Here is a 24,079-nt window from a genome sequence, read left to right as displayed (position 1 = left end):
TGAGGATCTGCTAATGGAAAAGGGGTTCCTGTGTTTCTGCAGCTACATCTCTAGAGCACTTATTCCTGTGCAATTCCATTGAAAGACCCATGCAATCAGCCTCCCCCTCAGCAGCTGTATCATTCAAACCCCTTCCTGCTATAGGGGATCTACGGATGGAAAACATGTATGTGGATATGTAAAAAAGGAACATATGTGCTATATTTTCTCTTCAGTTTTCTTTGAGTAATGCAGGATTAAGGCTGCATTGGTCAGTTTATTTACCAGGTTTTTAGAAAGAGATTTTTTTAATAAAGTGTACATAGGAAATGGTATAATGCGATATGGTCATCTTATTGATACCAAGAATTTACTTGCTGAAAAGGGATGGAGAAATTGTGTACACAGAGCCGTAGCTACCAGGTGTAAGGTCTGATAAGACTGCACCTCACCCTTAAGGTAAGCAGAATTTGCCCTTTCAGAAAAAGCAAAGGGATAATCTACATTTGCTTAGAAGCAGAAATTCCTGTGGGCATACTGCTGTATCTTTGCAAAGCTCACTAACAAAGCTCCACACTACAAACGTCATGTGTTAGCAGTAGCCTTCTTGTGAAGTTTAGCTACCTTAGAGCTAATCTTAGTTTTGTGATATTTCCACACCAAAACTGCACTTTTGCTATCTTTGAAGTGCTGCTCATTTACTGGCTGGCTTTATCTGGTCAGTTTTGTTGAACTCTGGGGAGGGAGGTTTCCAAGGGTGGGGAGAACCCTAAAAGACCATTCTGAGTATGCTAAAGATTCCTAACTAATATATTATTCACATTGATGGTAGGTTTTGTTCGTCCACCTTAAAATTGTGTCAAGCAAAAAGATATAGGATTTATTATTAAGCAATGAGAGCAATCTTTCATTGTCATCGTATGTGAGCCTATGTTAGCAACACAAACATGTAGTTAGATTAGTTAGGAATCTTTAGCATACCATAACTAACCAAGTTAGTTAACCAAGTTAAAGCATACCTAGCAAGTGGTCCCCTGCTTCTTGAATGAGAGCCCACCACCTCCCTAGCTAGTTGGCTCCATTGTTGTACTGCTCTAATAGGACACTTCTCCTGATGTTCAGATGAAATCTGGCTTCCTGTAACTTAAGCCCATTATTCTGTGTCCTGCACTATGGGATGACTGACAAGACATCCTGTCCCTCCTCTGTGTGACAACCTTTCAAGGATTTGAAGAGTGCTATCATCTCTCCCTTCAATCTTATTTTCTCAGGGCTAAACATATCCACGTCTTTCAGTCTCTCCTCACAGGGTTTTATTTCCAGTTTCCTGATCATCCTTGTTACCCTCCTCTGAACCTGTTTCGGTTTGTCTTCCTCCTTCTTAAAGTGTAGTGTCCAGAACTGGACACAGTACTCAAGATGAGGCTTAGTGCCGAATAGAAGTGAACTAGTACTTCACTTGATTTAGAAACTATACTTCTGTTAATGCAGCCTAAAATAGCACTTTATTATTTATTTATTTATTGCACTTGTATACTGCCCCATAACCAAAGCTCTCTGGGCGGTTTACAGCCATCAAAAACATTAAAACAAATACACAATTTTAAAAACATATTCTAAAAACAATTTAAAACACAATTTTAAAATTCAAAACAATATAAAAACAATTTTAAAACACATGCTAAAATGCTGGGAGAAGAGGAAAGTCTTGACCTGGCGCTTCAAAGGCAGCCCCACGTAGAGTGCATTGCAGTAATCTAATTTGGAGGTTACCAGAGCATGGACAACTGAAGCCAGGTTATCCCTGTCCAGATAGGGATGTAGTTGGGCCACCAACCAAAGTTGGTAGAAGGCACTCCGTGCCACCGAGGCCACCTGAGCCTCAAGTGACAGAGATGGTTCTAGGAGAACCCCCAAGCTACGAATCTGCTCCTTCAGGGGAAGTGCAACCCCATCCAGGACAGGTTGGACATCCACCATCTGGTCAGAAGAACCACCCACTAACAGCATCTCAGTCTTGTTTGGATTGAGCCTCAGTTTATTAGCCCTCATCCAGTCCATTGTCGCAGCCAGGCACCGGTTCAGCACATTGACAGCCTCACCTGAAGAAGATGAAAAGGAGAAATAGAGCTGCGTGTCGTCAGCATACTGATGGCAACGCACTCCAAAGCTCCGGATGACTGCACCCAACAGTTTCATGTAGATGTTGAACAGCATGGGGGACAGAACTGACTCCTGCGGAACCCCATACTGGAGAGTCCAGGGTGCCGAGTAATGTTCCCCAAGCACCACCTTCTGGAGGCAACCTGCTAAGTAGGAGTGGAACCACCGCAATGCAGTACCTCCCACTCCCAACTCAGCCAGTCTCCCCAGAAGGATACCATGGTCGATGGTATTGAAAGCCACTGAGAGATCAAGGAGAATCAACAGAGTCACACTCCCCCTGTCTCTCTCCCGACAAACGTCATCATACAGGGCAACCAAGGCTGTTTCCGTGCCAAAACCAGGCCTGAAACCCGACTGAAATGGATCCAGATAATCGGTCTCATCCAAGAGTGTCTGGAGCAGGCCTGCAACCACTCGTTCCAAGACCTTGCCCAGGAATGGAACATTTGCTACCGGCCTATAGTTATTAAGATTTTCTGGGTCCAGGGAGGGCCTCTTCAGGAGTGGTCTCACTACCGCCTCTTTCAGGCAGGCAGAGACCACCCCCTCTCGCAGAGAGGCATTAATCACTTCCCTGGCCCAACCGGCTGTTCCATCCCTGCTAGCTTTTATTAGCCAAGAAGGGCAAGGATCCAGCACAGAAGTGGTTGCATGAACCTGTCCAAGCACCTTGTCAATGTCCTCAAGCTGCACCAACTGAAACTCATCCAAGAAGTCGGGACAAGGCTGTGCTCTGGATACCTCGCTTGATTCACCTGCTGTAACACTAGAGTCTAAGTCCTGGTGGATGCTAAAGATTTTATCCTGGAAGTGCCTAGCAAATTCATTACAGAGGGCCTCAGATGGTTCTACCATGTCCCTGGGGCCAGAGTGTAATAGCCCCCGGACAATTCTGAAGAGCTCCGCTGGGCGGCAGATTGATGATTTGATAGTGGCAGCAAAATATTGTTTTTTTGCTGCCCTCAGTGCCCCTAAATACAGCTTACCATAGGCACTTACCAGTGTATAATTGCATCCACTAGGAGTTTGCCTCCATCTACACTCAAGCCATCTCCTATATTGTTTCATCGCTCTCAGCTCTGGGGTATACCATGGAGCCGTACAAGCTCTACACAGGAGAGGGCACTCAGGAGCAATCATGTCAACCACCCTGGTCATTTCTGTATTCCACACTTCAACCAGGGTTTCGACAGGAGCGCCAGCCCTATCAGCCGGAAAACTCCCCAGAGCCCTTTGGAAACTATCTGGATCCATTAGTCTCTGGGGGCGGACCAACTTAATAGGTTCCCCACCCTTGCAGAGGGGAAAAGCCGCTGTAAGTCTAAACTTCAGCAAGCAGTGATCTGTCCATGACAGAGGGACTGATGTAAGGCCCCCCACATTCAAATCACCAACTCCATGTCCAGATGCAAAAACCAAATCTAGAGTATGCCCTGCTACATGTGTTGGGCCAATGGCATATTGGGACAGTCCCATGGTTGTCATGGAGACCATGAAATCCTGAGCCGCCCCAGATAAGGTGGCCTCGGCATGGATGTTGACATCCCCCAGAACCAACAGACTGGGGGATCTCAACAGTACACCCGAGACCACCTCCGTCAGCTCAGCTAGGGAGTCTGGTGGGCAGTGGGGTGGGTGGTACACCAACAGAATCCCCAGTCTGTCCCGCTGACCCAACATAAAGTGCCAACACTCCAGACCAGTAGTCACATGGACAGGGTGCTTGCAGAGGGAGATGGAGCTCCTATAGACCACAGCAACCCCCTCCCCATCCTTCAGGTCTACTCTGATGCTGGACCAGGTACCCTGGTGGACATAGCTGGGAGAGACTGACTTCCCCCTGCTCACCCACCCAAGTCTCGGTTATACATGCCAGATTGGCTGCCTCATCCACAATTAAATTGTGAATGAGGGAGATCTTATTATGCACGGATCTGGTATTTAGCAGCAGCATCCGGAGGCCTGAGAGCTGGCTGATAGGGCAACCAACAAACCTGCTGGTGTGGGGAGGACCGGAAGAAGGCACAGTCGTTAACTGCGTGGGCCGCATTCCCCTTACCTGGCAAGTCCTCCTCACAACGCTATATCTCCCTCAACCCGTCACTACACTAATTGGGGGCCCTCAAATCTCCCCACTTGGCTCTGAGTCCTCTCTCCCAGGCACATGACTGAAGACCCAGAAAAGGGGGGGAAAAGAAAAGAAAAAAAGGCAGACAAAGCAGGAGCCATCTCAGCCAGCCGCCTTATGTAGGGACAGGTGGAAAAAAATCAGCCACAGCTGGTTGAGTACGTGGGGCCTGGTCCCGCAGAGCAGAAGTCCAACCGGGAAAGGGTGGTGGTGGTGGTAGCCGAGCAGCAGCAGCAGCAGCAAGCAGGCAGGCAGGCAGCAGCAGCAAACGGCTCTCTTTCCCTGGAAGGGATGGTGGTATTCCCCTTCCTCCTGCAGGCACTGGGTCTTCCAAGCCACCTCAGCCAGCCAGCTTATGTATCCCCTCCAGAGAAGGGAGAGGTGGAAAAAATCAGCTGGCTGAGTACCTGGGGCCTGGTCCTGCAAGGTGTGACCCCCGCAGAGCAGAAGTCCAACCGGGAAAGGGTGGTGGTGGTGGTAGCCGAGCAGCAGCAGCAAGCAGGCAGGCAGGCAGGCAGGCAGCAGCAAATGGCTCTCTTTCCCTGGAAGGGATGGTGGTGTTCCCCTTCCTCTTGCAGGCAGTGGGTCTTGCCTTTTTTACAGCCACATTGCACTATTGACACATATTCGGCTTGTGATGAACAACAGTTCTAAGATCCTTCTTGCATGTAGTATTGCTGAGCCAAGTATCTTATAACTATGCATTTGGTTACTTCTTTTCTAGGTGTAGAACTTTCCATTCTGTTGTTTTCAGCCCAGTGCTCCTGGATATGAAGATTACTGTGAATTTTGTTTCTGTCTTCCAGGGTATTAGCTATCCCTCCGAGTTTTGTGTCATCTGCAAATTTGATAAATATTCCCTGCACCTCCTCATCCAAATTAATAAAAATATTGAGGAGCACTGGGCCCAGGACCGAGCCCTGTGGTATCCCACTTGTTGCCTACCCCAAGTTTGAGAAAGAACCATTGATAAGCACTCTTTGTGTATGATTCTGTAGCCAGCTTGGATCCACCTGATAGTTGTTCCCTCCAGCCTAAATTTAGCAAGCTTGTTAATCAGAATACCATAGGACACTTTGTCAAAAGCTACGCTGAAGTCAAGATAGATTATGTCAACAGCATTCCCACAGTCTGCCAGGGAGGTTACCCAATCAAAAAATGAGATAAGATTAGTGTGGTGGGATTTGTTTTTGACAAATCCATGTTGGCTCCTAGTAATCACTGCATTGTTTTCAAGGTGCTTACAGATTAACTGCTTTATAATCTGCTCTAGAATTTTCCCAGGGATTGATGTCAGACTGGTTGGTCTGAAGTTCCCACGTTTGTCCTCTTTGCCTTTTTTAAAGATAGGGACAACATTAGCTCTCCTCCAGTCATCCCACAAGTCACCAGCACCTCCATGATTTTGCAAAGATAGTTGTTTCGAGAGTTCTGAAGCCAGTGCCTTCATTAGTCTAGGATGCAGTTTGTTGGGCCCTGAGCATTTGAACTCATTCAAAGTGATTAGGTATTCCTTGACTGTTTGTCTCTCTCAAGCTGCAATCCTGCCTTTCAACTTGTACTTCATATTTTCCAGGAGGGTCATAGACCTTCTTTTGGAAGGAGACTGAGCCAAAGTAAGAATTGAGTACTTCTGCCTTTGCTTTGCCATCTGTTATCATTTTGCCATCCTCATTGAGTAGATGAACCAACATTTCTTTTCTCTTGTCTTTTACTATCCATATACCCGAAGACAGCTTTTTTGTTGCTTTTAGCATCCCTCGATAACTTCAGCTCATTCTCAGCTTTAGCCTTCCTGACCCCATCCTGCAGTTCTGTGCTATATGTCTGTACTCTTCCTTTGTGGCTTGGCCTTCCTTCCATGTCCTATATGTGTCCTTTTTTGTTTTCAGGTCATCTCTAAGCTTTTTGTGAGGCCACATTGGCGGCTTCTGCTTTCTGCATTTTTCTTTGTTGGAATTGTTTGCAATTGTGCCTTTAAAATTTCCTTTTTTACAAACTCCCACCCGTCTTGAAATCCTTTTCTCATTAGGGTTACTTGACATGGGCTGTTCATTTGGTATGAGCTTTTCCTCAAACTACATGACACTTTCTAACTGCTTTAGGATTCAAATACAGATTAAAGAGATGAGATGGGTAGTATGTCTCCATGTAGTGTTTAGCATACTCTCCCTGAGAAGTCTCCATGTAGGAGTTAGCATATGCTCAGCTTTCTGCACTGTGTAAGGAGCTTTGTTCTTAAGGAAAGACACACTTGGCCCTCTTGTGTACACTATATGATGTACCATATAATCATGATGGAACTATTTTGGGGTAGCTAACATGGTGCCCTTCACAAGTTTTTGGACCACAGTTCCATCAACCCTAGCCTTCATGGCCAGTAATGAGAGATGATGGGAGTTGTAGTGCGACAATATCTGGAGGGCACCACATTGGTTATCCCTGCCCTATGCCAATTTAGCAGTCCCAGGGCAGCTTCAATTTAACTATTGTTACTAGAGCCAGCATTAGTTCCTGGCTTTACTGGGAAGTTTACTAAGACTCCAACACCATTTTGGATCATGGCCTATATGGGGAAGAGCTGTAGCTCAGTGGTAGAGCATCTCCTTTGCATGTAAAAAGTCCCAGGTTCAATCCCCAACATTTCCAAGTAGAGCTGGGAAAGAACCCTGCCTGAAACCCTGGAGAGCCGCTGACAGTCAGTGTAGACAATACTGAGCGAGATGGACCAGTGGTCTGACTCAATATAAGGCAGCTTCTTATGTTCCTTACATTTTTTTTTCTGGCCTAGCACACAGAGTAGTGCCAAGGGCTCAATCTAGCCTCCTTTTCATCTCCCACGTTGGCTTCCACCTAGCAGCATTCTGAGATATTGTGGGGAATTAAATGGATGGCTAGACTGGCATTGCTTTGAGTAATGCCACTGCAGCCAGATAAGCTCACCTGGGCCCACTTCCCAGGGCCCCCTCAAAGCTGAAACCTGCCTTGCTCATTACTGTCGTATGGATCTTCAAAAAGGGATGTCTGTATCTACAACAGCAAGTACTATGTTCTGCACGGAGGGCTTATTGAAGGATGTGACTTAGCTCTTCCTGATTAGTCAGACTGAGTCCTTTGATTTTCAGGGGGTGGGGATTGTGTCTCTGTGTATGGTATATGTTATCTGTATGTGTTTATTGTTAACTGGAATATTAAGACTATTATACTTGATTCAAAAGCTTTCCGTTGTTAGGTCATAAGCTACATGGACATTACATACAATCTAAGCACTGTATCTAACAAAATCATTGCACAAGCAAAGCAACTTCCCTTTCCACCCCCATGTGTCTCCCCCATACACACATAAATGTGCTCTGGGGTTTTTCCTAACCCTCTGGAGCAGATTTGAGAGGGATTCTGCACATGCAGAGCTTGGAAAAGTTACTTTTTTGAACTACAACTGCCATCAGCCCAATCCAGTGGCCATGCTGGCTGCGGCTGATGGGAGTTGTAGTTCAAAAAAGTAGCTTTTCCAAGCTCTGTAGAGGGAGGGGAATTTCTCTTGCATGAGCAGAATTCGTTCTGCTCACACATTGACTTCATTGGATCTAACTCTAAATAAAAATAAGACATCCATACACTTTTTTGTTGTTTTCATTTACAAAGAATGAAAAAGCCTGCTTCAACTGGTATGGTAAATGCACTATTATCCTACAAGAAGAAAGAACAAAATAGCATGCAGTAAAATTTCAGTTACTTCTGTCAATAAAAATTCTTTTGAACTGTCAGGTTCTGAATGCATTGCACCTGTTGATAAAATGTATTTCTACAAATCATGTTTTGTATAATTTGCCATAGCTATTTAAGTAGCAACAGGGGGTAAATTAAAGTAGATTTCCTTCATGCTGTGCTGCTGTGTAGCAAAAAGTGAGCCTATTTTTAGATACATAGCTAAAGAATGCTTTGAGTAAGTTGGCTCATATTTGCAACATTTGCACACAATCTCATGCTTGACTATGAAATGAGTTTTATTATATTTAGCTTTGTCAATTTCCCTGATTTTAATAAGAACAATCAGAAAATAATTTCAACTAATCTTTAACAAAATTGTAATATTTTTTAGTTCTGTTGTTTGAAGTCTTCTGCAAATTCAAATAATACCTGATTAATTGTATTCCACAATATAAACCACACATAAATTCACAGTGAAGAAAAGAGTTGGAGAGATGTTTTAAGACTTATCTATGAATTGCTAAAGAGAAAGGTTATATTTTTACCTAGAATCCTACAAATCCAGGATTGTGTAGCCTATTTCAGTCAATAAATGTTTAGCCAGCATTCAGCATATGCTAATAAATTTGTGGAGAGTTTTGATGGGAGGGGAGCTTAAAGTGTTTAGTTTGCTTAATCCGTGGTATCTCTTAGAAAATTTGAGTAGATGATGATGATAATTGTTATTTTTTAGTAAGTAAGTAAACAAATAAATAACTGCTTCACCAGCAGTTCCCAGGGTGGTTTACAACAATTTAAATGTAATATAAAAATCAATTAAAACAAATGAGAGTAACTGAAATAGGGTGGGTCCTGAAAACAGGTGTCAAAGGCCAAGATAAAGAGGTGCATCATCATATGGCAAAAACTATATAATGAAGGTGCCAGAGGGGCCTCTGTGGGGAAGGAATTCCACAACCTAGAAGCTACCACAGAAAATGCCTTCTCCTGGGCTACCATCCCTTGAACCTCTGAGGGCGGCAGAGCTACCAAGGGGGCCCTCTTTGCTGATCTTAACACCTGACAGGGTCTATAGGGGAGGGTCTTTCAGTTATTTGGAACCTAAGTCATTGAGCACCTTGAATTGAGCTTGGAAACAAACTAGCAACCAACGCACCTCTTTTAAAACAGGGGTTATATGAGTTCTAAAGGGAACCCCTGCCAGTAATCTGGCTGCTGCATTTTGGACCAGTTGGCATTTCCAAGTCATCTTCAAGGGCAGTCCCATGTAGAGTGCATTGCAACAATCCAATCTAGAAGTTAACCGAACATGGGGTACCATTGCCAACTTTTTTTTTACTATGATAAAAAAAAAATTAAACTCAGTTTTTTTGTTTTATTTGTCTAGTCTTTGCTTTTAACTGAGTTTCATTTTGCCCTTCCCTACCAAATTCTTTAAAGCTACACAGGAAGTGGGTTGGACTGTGAAAGACCAACTCAAATTGTGTTTGCATTTTTACAAATTTGTAGGGCAGTACAATATCTCAAATAGGAGACCAGGTCTCCTGCTCCCCTGGTGCATTCACTATAGCTGCCCAATTTCCCTGCTTTTTAAAGTTTTAAGTTTGACAGAAATATCTGTTGGCTGTAGGTATGTTCTTAAATGTCAAGGTTTTGCTTGTTAGTAATTTAAGAAAAGACTGGGATAAAGGCGACAAGGTGTGATAATTTGCATTTATAATATGACCAATGAACTATTATGTATTCAGTGCTAGTTTTGTTTTAATATAAAGAGAAAAATAGTATGTAATGTATTAGTTTAAGTAATGTGCATAGAATTTTTTTAAAAAAACAATGAGAATTTGTATTTCTCAGAGTAATGTAATATGCACATTTTGGTGGCTAACATCAGAAATAGTATTTCACTTAAGAATAAATACATGTTTATTTGTATATTTGTTTTTAAGCCTGCATTAAGGACCAGGACAAATAATCGCAAAGCTTACTTCGTTTAAATATGAAACACCACCCTCCCTTGAAGTTTCATTCAACCTCTTTGGAAAATATGTTTGTTCTATCTGGATTGCCCTAACCATGAGTGAATTTTGAGGGTGTAGCTGACCCAGCCATAGGCAATCAAAGGGATGGCTGTCATTTGACAGGCAATAGCAAGTAGAGTCAGGCTGGAGCAACATGACTTGCATATGAATCCAAGCTTAACCCTCTGGAAAGAATACAGTAGGGCCCCGCTTTATGGCATTCTGCTTTAAGGCGTTCCGCCGATGCGGTGGCTTTCATTTTTAATTTAAAAGCTATATTTTTCTCTTTCGCAACGTTTTGCGCTGTTTTTGTGTCATTTTCATGCGACGCGGCCCATTAAAGTCAATGGGGTTCTGCTTTACGGCGTTTTCCGCTTTACGGCGGGGGTTTGGAACGGAACCCGACGTATAAGCGGGGCCCTACTGTAGAAATACTTAAAGGTCAGATGGCGTACTTTGGTAGGTTATGACTAACCAGGTACATTGTTGCCTTCAGAAGATGCAGTAGAGATCAGGATGTGCTTGGATGTGGGAGTAGTGGCTGCCTGGGAGGTTCTAGCAGGGGAGTGCTGCCCAAGGGAGTTTCAAATGTGTTACATCACAGTTATCTGTAGGTGACTTGCCATGTAGTATATCTTTGTCCCTAGGCTCTTCAAGATTTAAGGGGTCCACTCCTTCTGAGTCATGGTCTGGGTCATTACAACTTTCACTAGTATAATTAAAACCAAATTAACCTGACCCAGGAGCTCTGAATTTTTGTGCATGAATTCTAGTACTGACATGGCTTTCCTAATCTCATCAAAGTTGGGGTGCAGTCTAGAAGATACACAATACGGTTCCCCACTTCTGCTGTCACATTGCATGTGTATTTACTTCCTTGACGATCTCGGGTTTGCAGCCTTGTTGTTTATTATTTTGTTACTATCTAAAGGGAAAAACAAAACAAACAATTTTACACATCACTTAAGCCAGGTTAACTGCTTGACACCAAAGCAATTTAGTTTTAGCCTGCTGGCCACCAGGTTTAATGCTAATTAAAATGTAACTGAAGGATTACCATGGGTCCGTATGGAGATATAAGTAGGCTGCCAGTTCAATATTCATCTGAAAGAAGGAAACATTGTGAAATATTTTTGTTACATTGGCATCCACTTTATTTTTCTTTCTGATTCTATGTTTTATATATCCTCCATCCACCTCAATATTTGTTTCAAAGGATGAGGGTAGGGTAATATTGTGCTCAGTTTACATGTGACTTTTAAGCAGAAGATCAGTATCTGAAGTATTATTCTAATATTGAGGATACAGATAATGGGAATGATGTTAAAAATAACCATAGTAAAATGTTATGACCTAGATGTTAAGTTACTATAATTTAATGTGTGTTTGGTTTATTTGTTTAATTAGCTTTGCTAGATACCTTTTCCCTAAAAGACATCTTTTATTTTATTTTTTAAAAAATGTTCTTTCTATTGGTCAGTGATTTTTTGAATTTCACAATATTGTAGCTGTATGGATTTTAAGTCCTTTATTTAGATTCTTAGAGTGTATTCCTTTTTTGATTATGCTTTGCATCCTTTCGCAGGATAAGACTAGAAGTAAAGATAGCCATATCCGCCCCATCAATTCCTAGTCAAACAAAATGTGTGATATGACATCAACATGTTGTTCAACTTTGTTGGCTGTTGTTTGTGAGGCCTGGGAAATGCACAACACGATGTCACACATTATGGTTTTTTGCATTACTAGACTTTACCAGGAGAGAGGAGGAGATAATGCAGGACTTCTGCTTTTTGGCAGCTGCTCTGCATGTGCCATGAAAAACAAGACTGAAGTACAGAAGAGCTAAACATCAAATCATGAAATGCATTAGGCTGCAGTTATCAGGATATGGTTGAGTTTTCCTTTGAGCAAATGCTCATGGGATTGTGCTGTTAGTTGCTTAAAACTTTTCAAGAATATCTCTTGGAATTGGAGTCTATAGAAAATAAGAGGCATGATTGTTCAGCAGCATGTATAGAATACTATCTTTATTTTTTATTTATTCCGTGTTCGTTACTTTTGATTTGTGTGTGTGTGTGTGGTGGTGTGGTGGCAGCACTACCTGTCTTCCGACACACCTTTCCCATAGCTTTGATCTTAAAGGAGATCACCTCAAATAACGTTGTCATCATGACATATTGCCTGTAATACCAGACCTTACACCTTGGGCTTCTGTATTATGTGGGTACAAAGGCTGCAGTTTCATGAACTATACAAGGAGACAGTATGCACAGAGATTTCTTCAGAGTCTTCTATTTAGACAAGGTTCCAAGTAGCTGGCATCACCTTTAAATGAGATTGGTATTTTCTATGCATGCCATACTAGCATATCAGGGATCTATGGTCCAGGTGGGCTCCACGTTAACATGCCAGTGCTGCAGAAATATTCAAACATGATGGCAGCTACATAGAAGCTCACACAGGCAAGAGTTCTTTGCTTTTCCAGCATCACATCTAAATCACTCCTGCTGGCTTGTGGTGGAGGCTCATACTTGGGAAGCTTCCCAGAAAACCTAAGACACTTTTAAAAATAGCTGTAGATTAGGGAGTGAACAGTTGAAAGCCTATAAGAACAATATTAAGGCTGCAGGCCTGTGCACACTTCTCTGTGACTAAGACCAGTTTAACATAATGGAATTTACTTGGTTCATGTTACATTTTTTAGAACATTTCACTATATGAAAGGGAATGTTAGATTTTTTTTCAGTTTCTTCCATCCTTTTGAAAAAAAATCTCTTGTAAATGGTACTGTTCATGTAAGACTCATCACAGTGAAGAGATGGGTTTTATGCACTTTTTCTTGAACAATATTATGCTAAATTCCAACAATAGCATTGAGTTTTGTGATGATCTTTTTTTTATTAGGGAGACTGAGTAAGGAAAATTAGTTTGTCCTTCAGTCTTTGAAGGTTTTTTATGAGTGACACCTTCATTCTGACAATAAAAATAAAATATAATGCTCGAAATAAGTAATATGTTTGCCTTCCATATTGTTTATCCATTTTTATTTTCCAAACCATGTTACTTTTAGTAGCCAGTCTTTCAAGGAAAGCAGCATTGGAGGTTTTAACTAAATAAAAGGAGTGACTAGTACGTCACTGCTTGTTCTCTAGGTCTGGGTTTTTTGAATTTGTTAACATAATTTAAGGTGAATCTGTTTTGTTCTAATGAACATCCTGTGAAAGAAGGGGTACTATTTATGGGCAATATCCAATGTTACATCAGTGGATTGTTTCTCCTCTCCCCCTGCAGCCCCTCACTAGATCTGTTGGTCCTCCAACCTTCAGACCTTGCTTTGTCCTAATAAGTTTACAGCAGATAAATTAGTTGATTAGTTAATTTTCTAGACTTGTCTTGAAGGCAATGAAAATATCTCTGGACTGTATCATTTCAGAGTAAAGGTGCAGGCTTCTTTGTACAAACACCACCACCCCTGTCCATATAGAATACTAGATGTCAGGGAGAAGCTTACTCATAGATAAACTAATTGCCAGTTTTTTTTTTATAAACAGGACATTGTTTGGTAAGGAAGGAGCTTTCGCTCATGTGAGATTCCACCTACAATCTAGGTGGTGCAGCTCAGAGAGATATATATACTTCCACAGTAATCACCAGTCCTAGTCTGAAGCCCCATCCACCACTGGCATTCTGGCCCAGGAAGGCTGCCTGTGAGGCATTATGGACCTCAAGCTGAATGCATTAATAAGGACTAACATAATTCATGATAAATCCACGAACAATTGTTAAATTATTTTGTGCTGAGGAATTGCTTTGTCCTCCTTATTAGTGAATTTCATTCACGGTGGTGTCTTGCCTCGTTATTTCTGGTTCCTGCCGCAATATCCCACTTTGCTCTTAAGTAAGCAGTAGCTTACTAACCAATACACACATACATATTTTATCCATGTTCAAACATATTTTAACCTGGTCCCACCAAAGATACTTATTTGAAAAGCTTATAAGTCCAGTTGCATTTACTAATATAGAAAAATATATCTAGAGTTGCATCTTTAGGTAGCACATAGACACATGCATCTTCTTTTCCTCAAGTTAAACAATATTTCAATTGCATACAATATCGTACATTTTTAATGTTAATAGGAAAGTGTAATGGTGTTTCCTGGGAAGATTGATTTCCTAAAATATCCTCTACTGACATTTTCTGAACTGGGAGTTCATGGAACGTTGTATAGTAAAGATTTCTACATGTGAAGGGTAATGGACTGCAATAAACAGGATGTTTGTGAAATTAGGGCCTGCTGTGTGAGAAAATGATTGAGAAGGCTGTGTCATTCTAATGTACTAAATGATGCATGTGCGTTTGAGAGAGCAGAGATTAGGGACTTCAGACTCCATGACACAGAAACTTGTAGTAGAAGCATAGTTTTAGGAAAAGCTGAAATGTGGAATTTTAAATCTCTACATGGTACTTTCCTGAATAGATGCAAATAAGTATTGTTTTTGAGTCAATAACATTATAGTGATTTTTAAAAAATCAAGGTGAATTCTGAATAGATGGTGATGATTTGAATTTATATTTTGCCCTTCTTCCTGAAGTAGCCCAGGGCAGCAAACATATTTTTTAAATTTTACAGATAAAAACCATCATTTTATTCAGTGATTTCCGGGTTGCTGGATGAGCAAGGATGTTTTCAAATTCCTCCTAAATAATGATGGAGACAGACACACCTCACTGGAGAGGGAATTCCACAAATGGAGAACCACCACTGAAAAGACCCATGCCAACCAGGCAGTCCCGGGCAGATGCAAATAGAACACTGGCAAGACTTCATTCATTTCCTTATTTTAACTCATTTTAAGATCCATTTCAGAAGTTTGATTGAAATAAATCAGACAGCTAAAATGAACCTGAAAAGAGCAGAAAAGATCTAGAGCTGGGGTGGCTAACTGGTCATTCCAGAAGAAGTGACCCAGCAGCCATCACAGTTTTTTCTCCTGATCTGATCAGGAGGTAGAGCTCTCTCTTTAGAGGGTGATGTCTCAATCAGGAGTGCAGTCAGAGGGATATTTTGTCTCTGGTCTCAGTGTTGGCACTGCAGCACTGAGATTGGAGAGAAAGCACTTCAGGACATTAAAAAGATCCCTCTGGCTGTCTCTGGATTCTAGAGACCTTCCAGTACATTCTCAAGACACTGAGTGACCCTAAGACTGAATCTTCATACCCCTTTCAATTTTCAGTTAGAGTACATATTTTGTCAGTTTTGATGCCCCCCCCCCAGGTTTATTGTCCTGGGACCTTCCTAGAGACATCTAGATCTCTTTATTCATCCAGGGACATGGCTAGGGTGCTCTGAACAAGCAACAGTCTTTCTGTCATGGACTAGGCATGGTTAATTATGGGGGAGTGGCGGCAGCAGCAGTGAGATTTGTGTGGGTGAACAAGACCATGTAACTCCAAAGTCCTGGTGCTTCATCTACAATATCATTGGTAACGTTCCATAACGTAGAAGCCTCTGAGCTGCAGGCCTGATCCTTAAATAATCTGGTTTGCTTTAATCATTTGAGAATCAGACAGACAGGCATTTTCTCCTTAGTTGCAAAGTATGTTCATGCAAACTACAAAGTATGTTATAGTTCTTTGTTATGTTTCTTATTGTTACGACATAGCGATTTTTGTGCTAAATTTGTTTAAATCTATATATAAGGTCTGTTTTTATGATGTTTTAAAGTGTTTTTAGCGTTTCTGTTTGCCGCCCTGGGCTCCTGCTAGGAAGAAGGGCGGGACATAAATCAAATAATAAACAAATAATAATAAACAAATAAATAAAATACATTTTTAATCATGGGACTGTGACTCTTTAGCTTTCTTTTCCCACTACTGCCCTACCATACGAGATATGTGTTTGAACAAGACAAAATTATATGCCTTACAGAAAAACTTTTATTGGTATTCAGCATGGTTAGTTTTAAGAAAGTTCTCACTGTCCTTTAAGACATTGTTATCTCATCATGGTTAAATGTGTTCCCAAACCCTACTTTGTGGCACAGCGTTGCACAATGATGTTGCTAGGTACCCATAGTAGTCAGCCAACCACCTTATCCTCCTGTATAGTTGCCTAATAGGAAGATCATAAATTCTCCTAGATAAATGCAGACTCATTCTTTGTGCCTGATTAACATCTTGAAGGTAGTTTTCACAATGAGAAGTGCTCTCCAAGGTCTGGTCTATTAGATTTCTTGTGCTCCTGTGCAGAGTTAAAAATGATATTTTGCACTCCAGTGGTGCTTATAAATAATTTGAACAGAGCTAAAACTGAGTGTGAAAAATGGTACTCTCATATTCTCCAAGTGATAGGAGAGAGATTAGTAGCTGTAACACTTCTCCAGACACATATAATGCATTTGTGAAATCTTAGTATTTTACAGCGTTCACAGAAATGAAAGGAAAGCCAAAATAACAGACATTCTTCCTGTAACACTTAAGCTGTCAAATATCTTATTATCTGCTTACTTATGTTTTTGTTTTTTGACAAACATCACTGTGCTGATCACCTTTCAGAAGGGTAGCCTGTTACTCTGTTGCAGGAGAAACAACATCTGTTTTGTTACAGAATGGCAGTCTTGGCAATTTGCCATTGCCAAATGGCAGTGCCAATGGCAAGTTTCCATTCTCCAACAGAGGAATTTCAAAGAGAAACTCCAGTGTGTGGGGTGGCAGAATTAGAACTAATTACGAAGTCTGAACAGAGAAAATAGTTTCCTATCCCGCTACAGGTGTGAATTTATTTAGCAGTGCTAAGATGATTGTGTTATAACCAATTACCACTATTACAAATTGTCGCTATTCTTATTTTGCATAAATTTAAATTTAAATTGAATTGTTACAAGCTATACTTTTGCATTTCATTGCCATTTAACACCACTCTTTACAGTTTGGTTTTTTCCTCCATGCCAACATGCATCTGATGAATTGGATTCTATTCCACAAAAACTAATGCCATTATAAATGTATTAGCCTTTAAAGTGCCATAAAACTCTTTGTTGTTTCTGCATTGATAATATATTCTAGTAGATTTTTACATCACTGTTTATTTGTAGAAGTGCAATTAAGTCTTGATCCTATATACAGTGCATTGCAAAAATAATCAGACCCCTGACCGATGTTCTCATATTACTGAATTACAAATGGTACACTGTAATTTTGTTCTCTATGATATTTTATTTTGAACCACTGAAACTCAAAATCAATCATTATAAGGTGACATTGGTTGTATGTTGGAAAATGTTGGTAAGAAACATAAAAAAGAAACATGTTGCTTGCATAAGTATTCAACCCCCACACTTTAATATATGGTAGAGCCACCTTTCGCTGCAATAACAGCTTTAAGTCTTTTGGGGTAGGTATGTGCCAGCTTTGCACAAAGTGTCGGAAGGATTTTGGGCCATTCTTCTTGGCAGATTTGCTGCAGGTCATTCAGGTTGGTTGGATGTCACTTGTAGACTGCAATTTTCAAAGAGCACCACAGATTCTCAATGGGGTTGAGATCAGTACTTTGACTGGGCATTCACATTTTTGTTCTTGAGTTACTCCAGTTTTGCTTTGGTCTTGTGTTTGGGATCATTGTCCTGCTGAAAAGTGAATCTCCCTTTTTAATGGACTGAAGAGGTACTCTTGCAGTATTTCCCTGTATTTTGCTCCATCCATTCTTCCTTCAATTTTAACAAAATGTCCAGTCCCTGCTGATTAGAAGCACCCCACAGCATGATGCTGCCACCACCATACTTCACTGTATGGATGGTGTGTCTTGAGGCATGGGCAGTGTTAGGTTTGTGCCACACATAGCTCTTTGAGTGGCCAAAAGGCTCTATCTTGGTCTTATTTGACCCCAAAACCTTTTCCCACATTCCAGTTGGGGCACTCTCATGCTTTCTGGCAAACTCCAGATGTGCTTTCAAATGGTACTTTTTGAGTAACGGCTTCTTTCTTGCCAGCCTCCCATACACGCCGGTGTTATGCAGAGCTCTTGATATGGTTGACTGGTGCACCATAACTCCACTACCAGCCACTGAACTCTGTAGCCCCTTCAAAGTTGGCTTCTCTGTGGCTTCTCTCACAACTCTCCTTTTTGTTCGAGTGCTGAGTTTTGAGGGACGGCCTTTTCTTGGAAGTGTCTGGGTGGTGTGATGCATCTTCCACTTCCTGATATTGATCCAACTGTGCTCACTGGGATATCCAAACATGTGGATATTATTTTGTACCCTTTTCCTAATCTATGCATTTGTATTACATTAGCTGTCACTTCTGTAGAATGCTCTTTGGTCTTCATTTTCCTTCAGATCCACAGCCTGACCAATAATCCTTCAACAGTGGGGTTTTTAACCTGACAATGTGACAGCAACTTCAATGGTTCACAGGTGGAGGCCAATGGTAAGGTAACTGTGTCCTCGACAGGGCAATTTCCTTCATCTGTGTAAACTGGGAGCTTCCACAGCAGAGCTGTTGAATGCTTATGCAAGCAACATGTTTTAGTTTTTTATGTCTCTTACAAACATTTCCCAAAATAAAACCAATGTCACCTTACAATAATCGATTTTGAGTTTCAGTGTTTCAAAATAAAATATCATACAGAATGAAATTACAGTGTACCATTTGTAATTCAGTAATATGAGAGCATTGGTCAGGGGTCTGATTACTTTTGCAAGGCACTGTAACTGGAATATCTACAGACTCTCCTCCTCCTATCCCCCAATTGTTGCTCAATTGATTTTTACAGAATAGGTTTTTTTTTCCTGGTGCCTCTAATACAACTAGAGCAATCCACATGTGGAAGGAAATTTATGTGCAGCATCTAAAACAGAGTTGCTTAGCAGTGGCTGTTTTTCTTAATCCTCTGATGGCTTGAGGTTGGGGGATTGTCAGTTTTGCATGTACATCAAGTACTTGAGCAGTCCTGTGGAGATGATCAATGTTGATACAGTGTATGCATGTTGGTAATGGGAGAATTTGGATAATGTATGTTAGTCCTCCCCTTCATTTATTTTAAATATATGAAAATAAGGTGCACTGTAACACTATAGCTCCTTTCACATTTTCATAAATATGTCTACAGGGATGAGTGGGCCACATTCCCATCCTGTCTGTGTGAGCAGGGATCTTGCCTGTGCAAACATTCCCAATCCTGGAGACAAAGCATATGCCTGTACAGTTTGCATGCCCCTCTTTCACATCTCCACAACCAGGGAGTTGCAATCCTGCTCCTCCACCCATGATCAGTGTAACACATGAGAGGTGATTCTTTCTTCAACCATTCTGTCATATTCATAATCACAGTGGTATAAATGACAATGGTGAATTATGGATCAAAAATGTATGAAACCATTGCATTGTTACAGCTTGTTATAAGTGTACTATTTTTGGCTAATGTTTGTTTTACTGCTTAGAAAAATGTAAAGACCTTTCACCTAAAAAACCCTAACTTTGAATCTAATGTCCAAAATGTATAGAGTTGGCTGTATTCTTTGTTCCTGTAACTTACAATTTTTTCTTCAAAACTGCCACGATTCTTCCCTTGAAGGAAAAACACTGTGTGAGAGAAGGACTTTGATTAAATTCAGAAAAGTATGATCATCACATCCCAGTCTGTGAGGGAGTTTAATCGTGTCATTCTATTTACAGTGAGAAGATAATAAGTGCCTTAAGATGGTAAATATTGCTGGTTTACAAACAATGTATGCAGGTCTTTTTGCCTGAACTGCCAAACAGAGTACATGAAAGCAGGAAACAATTGAATAGGATTTATGTTAATATTCTTGGCAAACCAGAGCATGCTGATGTTAAATCTGAACTAAGAACTTTATACAGTATTCTGAAACTTCAGAAAGTTCATTCAGTTATAATCACTTAGATCAAAAGAAGGTTGAGATTGAATGAGTACAGAAAATAATCTTAGAAGGGATGAAGTTTGAATTGCTAGTTTAAGTAGGTTAGCAAAATAACATTGATGATGATGGTGATGGTGGTGGTCATGATGATGATGATTTTCAAGCAGCTTTTTAATGCTAGATACGGCATTAATACAAATTCAACATGAGACAAGCTCAGGAGGAAAACCAAGTAGTTGGTTCCATTGTCAAACTGCTCTTAACATTCAGAAGTTTCTCCTGATGCTCAGCCAAAATCTACTCTCTAATAAACTGATTAGATCTAGTCCTCCCCCTGGCCTCTTCTGTGTGACAGTCCTTTAGGTATTAGAATGCTATGATATTCCCCACCAAGAAGCTCTTCTCTAGGCTAAATACATCCAGCCCTTCAGTGTTTCCTCACAGGACTTGTTTTCTACATCCTTGACCATTTTCATTGCCCTCCTCTGAACCCACTCCAATTTTCTATATCCTTCTTAAATTATGGTCCCCAGAATCAGACAGAGCATTTTATTTATTATAAAAATGTGCCCATTTTTCAGAAGAAATTCAAGACAGCTAACAATAAAAATGAAAATCTACAACAAATCGCAGTATTCCTGATGAGATATGACTAGTGTGGCATAAAGAGGAACTATTATTTCTCATGTTTTGGAAACTGTGGTTCTATAAATATATAACATGAAGGCACATAAGAACAACAAACTACAATGTATACACACAGAGAGAGCTTAATTTGAGTCAGCAAAGACTCTGGAACCTATTTACAATGCCATAGTAAAGTAATAAATAATGAAACAAGTGTCTTGGTCTGTATGCAGAGTGCCAATTTTAATTCTCTGAGTTGTTTTACCCCCACCCCCTTTTATATAGAAATAGAGAAAGGTGGCTGTGGTGATCCTGGAATTCCATCCTATGGGAAGAGGACTGGCAATAGTTTTCTACATGGAGACACACTTACTTTTGAATGTCAAGCAGCATTTGAACTTGTGGGAGAGAGAATGATCACATGCCAACAGAATAACCAGTGGTCTGGCAATAAACCCAGTTGTGTTTGTAAGTTATTTTTTTTCCTAACAGTTTGTTGACATTCACTACTTATTTGCCATTACCTTTACAAACAGCATGCAAGCATTTTTAAATATATCCATGCTAGCTTTTTCTTATGGGATATATTACTCAGTTTTATTTTACTATTCCTGATCCCTTTCACACATATTTTAGTAATTTCATTATAACATATTCTTAATTAAAACATGCCTAAAGAAAAGGACCATGCCCTGTAGGGCATGTATCTGGAATTATGGAAAGAGAGAGAGAGAGGACAATACTGCAGAGTAGTCATCATGAACTTAATGAAGTTGCATGCATTATTAATTAATTTAAGAATAGCTATTCTACAACAGGTTGCACAAAAGTGAAAGACTGTACATGTCATGATGCATTTTAATAACCAACTCTTAATATCTACAGTGGCTCTGGATTCCTCTGCATTAGATATCTTTCATTAATTGTCCTCTCTTCTTAGCAGTAAATTAAGATATAGTTCTAAATCACATTTCCTTTTTTGTTACTAAGAATTTGGCAGTCATATAATGTTAAAATGGAAATTTATCAAAAGAGCAAAAAAAGATAATGGATCTTCATATACTATTTGGATAAGTGAATGGAGTAGCATATTTAAACTTATTTTAATGGACTTTTTGCTACTGTTGAGTTTTCTCCCTTGCTATTCTCTTAAAAATATATAGAGTGGTATGTTAGCCAATACGCTTCTATACAATTCACTCACAATTGTTTAATTCAGCTAATACCCTCGACACATTAATCAAAATAGGTGATCTAATATTAGTCATACTCAGAGTAGACCCATTGCAGTCAATTGACTGAATTAACTTGTCCATTAATTTCAGTGCATCTACTCTGAGTATGATTTGGTTGGATATCATCCAAAATTCTCCTTGAAGATTCAGTCATTTTATTATATATTCACACTTCCCAGGAATTTATAAACAATTTTGTACTGCTATTTTCCTTAGGAATGTCTACATTACAAAACTGTTTTCTAGAAGGATTTTACCTAGTATAGCACTGTATCGTGTGGAACCAGTCTTGGTTGGCAGGGCACCCACCTGACCATCCATAACCCATGTCTCTGCTGCTTACCGATAAGGGAAGGGGTGAGGTGGTGGCAAGGCCGGTATGGTGCACCAGTGGAAGCACTGGATTTGTGCTGCACCAATTTCACTGGCATCTCATGTTTCCCACTGTACCTCCTGGTAAGCAGCAGCAATGTGGGTGATGGGAGGTCAAGAGAGTGTTACTGCCCTTCCAACTGCTACTGTGTGGAACCTCTTTAATTCCACTTCTAGTTATTTTCAGGAAAAAAATGCCTGAACAGTGCTGAAAGGCTCTGTTGTAAAAACAACCTATGAATTTTACTCAAAACTATCCAAAAGTGAATGGTGGAGCTATGGCTGCAATCCTAAACACACTTACTAGAGAGTAAGACTAATTGAAGATACCAGTATTTAGTTCCGAGTAAAAATGTATAGAATTAGGCTGTAATTAACGCTGTGTGAGATCAGTTGCCTCAATCCTGGACTTTCATTGCTCTTTCATTTTCATTTATTGTTGGTTCTCAAGTCTTATGATTTGCAAGCATGTACATTTTCTTTTGAGATAAATGAGAAAGGTTGTGAGCTTATATTGTATTCCTTTACTTTTATTCATTTTGCCTCTGTGTGAAGCATGTTTTATAAATTTACACTGCTTCTTTCTCCAGTGCATACTACAATTCCTTGTGATACTTCCGTTTTCTCAGCAGTAGCTGTCCCCTTTTTGCTACTTCTAAGAGTGAAATACAAATTGAACACAGGGAACTTTACAAGCAGTTCACAGTGATTATATACATTCTTTATTGCTGGTCCTTGGGTTAGCCTGTCTTAGAAAGAAGTCCTTAAAAAAAAAAGCAACTTACAACTGAAGAGAATTTGGTGCTGCCTCTGGGCTTGTCAGGTGGAAGGTATTTCACAAGCAATTCCACATTTATATAAATGTGTATATTTATAAAAACATACTTCTTTGGGGCCCTAATAACCCCCCCCAAAATTTGAAAGCCCCGAAATGAAAATGAGACACTAAAGTTAAACTGTGCAGACTTTGTTGTTGGGGTTCAGATGGGAGTTTTCTCCTATAAAAATTGAAAACATTTCATGTTTTATAGGAGGTATAGCCAAGACATGATGTCTTCATAAAGTTTTCTAGTTTTGCATTTTCAGTGTATGCATTGTTCAAAGTGTTTCATTTTCTCTCTTTTAAAGTCTCGTGTTTCTTCAACTTCACAACACCTTCAGGAATTATACTTTCACCAAACTACCCTGAAGAGTATGGAAACAACATGAACTGTGTATGGTTGATAATTTCAGAGCCAGGGAGCAGAATACATCTTATTTTCAATGACTTTGATGTAGAGCCTCAGTTTGATTATCTGACAGTGAAAGATGATGGGATTTCTGACTTACCAGCTCTTGGTACTTTTTCTGGCAATGATGTGCCTTCCCAGATTGCTAGCAATGGGCACATAGTACGTCTGGAATTTCAGTCAGATCATTCTACTACTGGAAGAGGATTCAATATAACATACACTAGTAAGTGCTCATTTTATGTTTTGTATACTAAACATTATTATTATTGTTGTTATAGTTGTTGTTATAGTTATTATTATTGTTATTATTATTATTATTATCTACCCTTCACCAGTAGGCCCCAGGGTGGGTTGCAACAATCTAAAACACATTATTAAAAACAGTTTTAAACAAGCTCCACTCACAACTAGAGAGGGTCAAAAATATACATCTCAAGTGCCAAAAGCCAGGGTACAGTGGTGCATCTTCAGCATGTGACAAAAGCTGTACAGTGAAGATGAAGGATACACCTCTGTGGGGATGGAATTTCACAACTTAGAGGCTGCCAGAGAGAATACCTCTCCCAGGCCACCACCCCCACCCTCCAAACTAATGAGCACGACGCAGCCAAAGGTAAGCATTTTTGAGTTTCAGAGAGCTGAAGTACATGTTTAACACACCCACTGAAATAATTAGGACTTCAAAGTACTTGTCTTTGACTAAATAATATCTATCACTTTAGTTAA

General features: G+C 40.3%; 1 protein-coding gene across 1 annotated transcript in view; it reads left to right on the top strand.

Moving 5' to 3' along the window:
* CSMD1 (CUB and Sushi multiple domains 1) overlaps positions 1-24,079 on the top strand; it is a 1,745,606-nt gene that overhangs the window by 1,272,931 nt on the left and 448,596 nt on the right. The window contains exons 13-14 of the mRNA XM_061622907.1: positions 20,800-20,982; positions 23,250-23,576. Of these exons, the coding sequence (XP_061478891.1) occupies positions 20,800-20,982; positions 23,250-23,576 (510 nt within the window). The remainder of the gene's footprint in view (positions 1-20,799; positions 20,983-23,249; positions 23,577-24,079) is intronic.

This window comes from Rhineura floridana, chromosome 4, assembly GCF_030035675.1.
Source record: "Rhineura floridana isolate rRhiFlo1 chromosome 4, rRhiFlo1.hap2, whole genome shotgun sequence".
In the NCBI taxonomy this organism is placed as follows: Eukaryota; Metazoa; Chordata; class Lepidosauria; order Squamata; family Rhineuridae; genus Rhineura; species Rhineura floridana.
The sequence above is the reverse complement of the archived record's forward strand: the minus strand, read 5'-3'. Positions and strand labels throughout refer to the sequence as shown.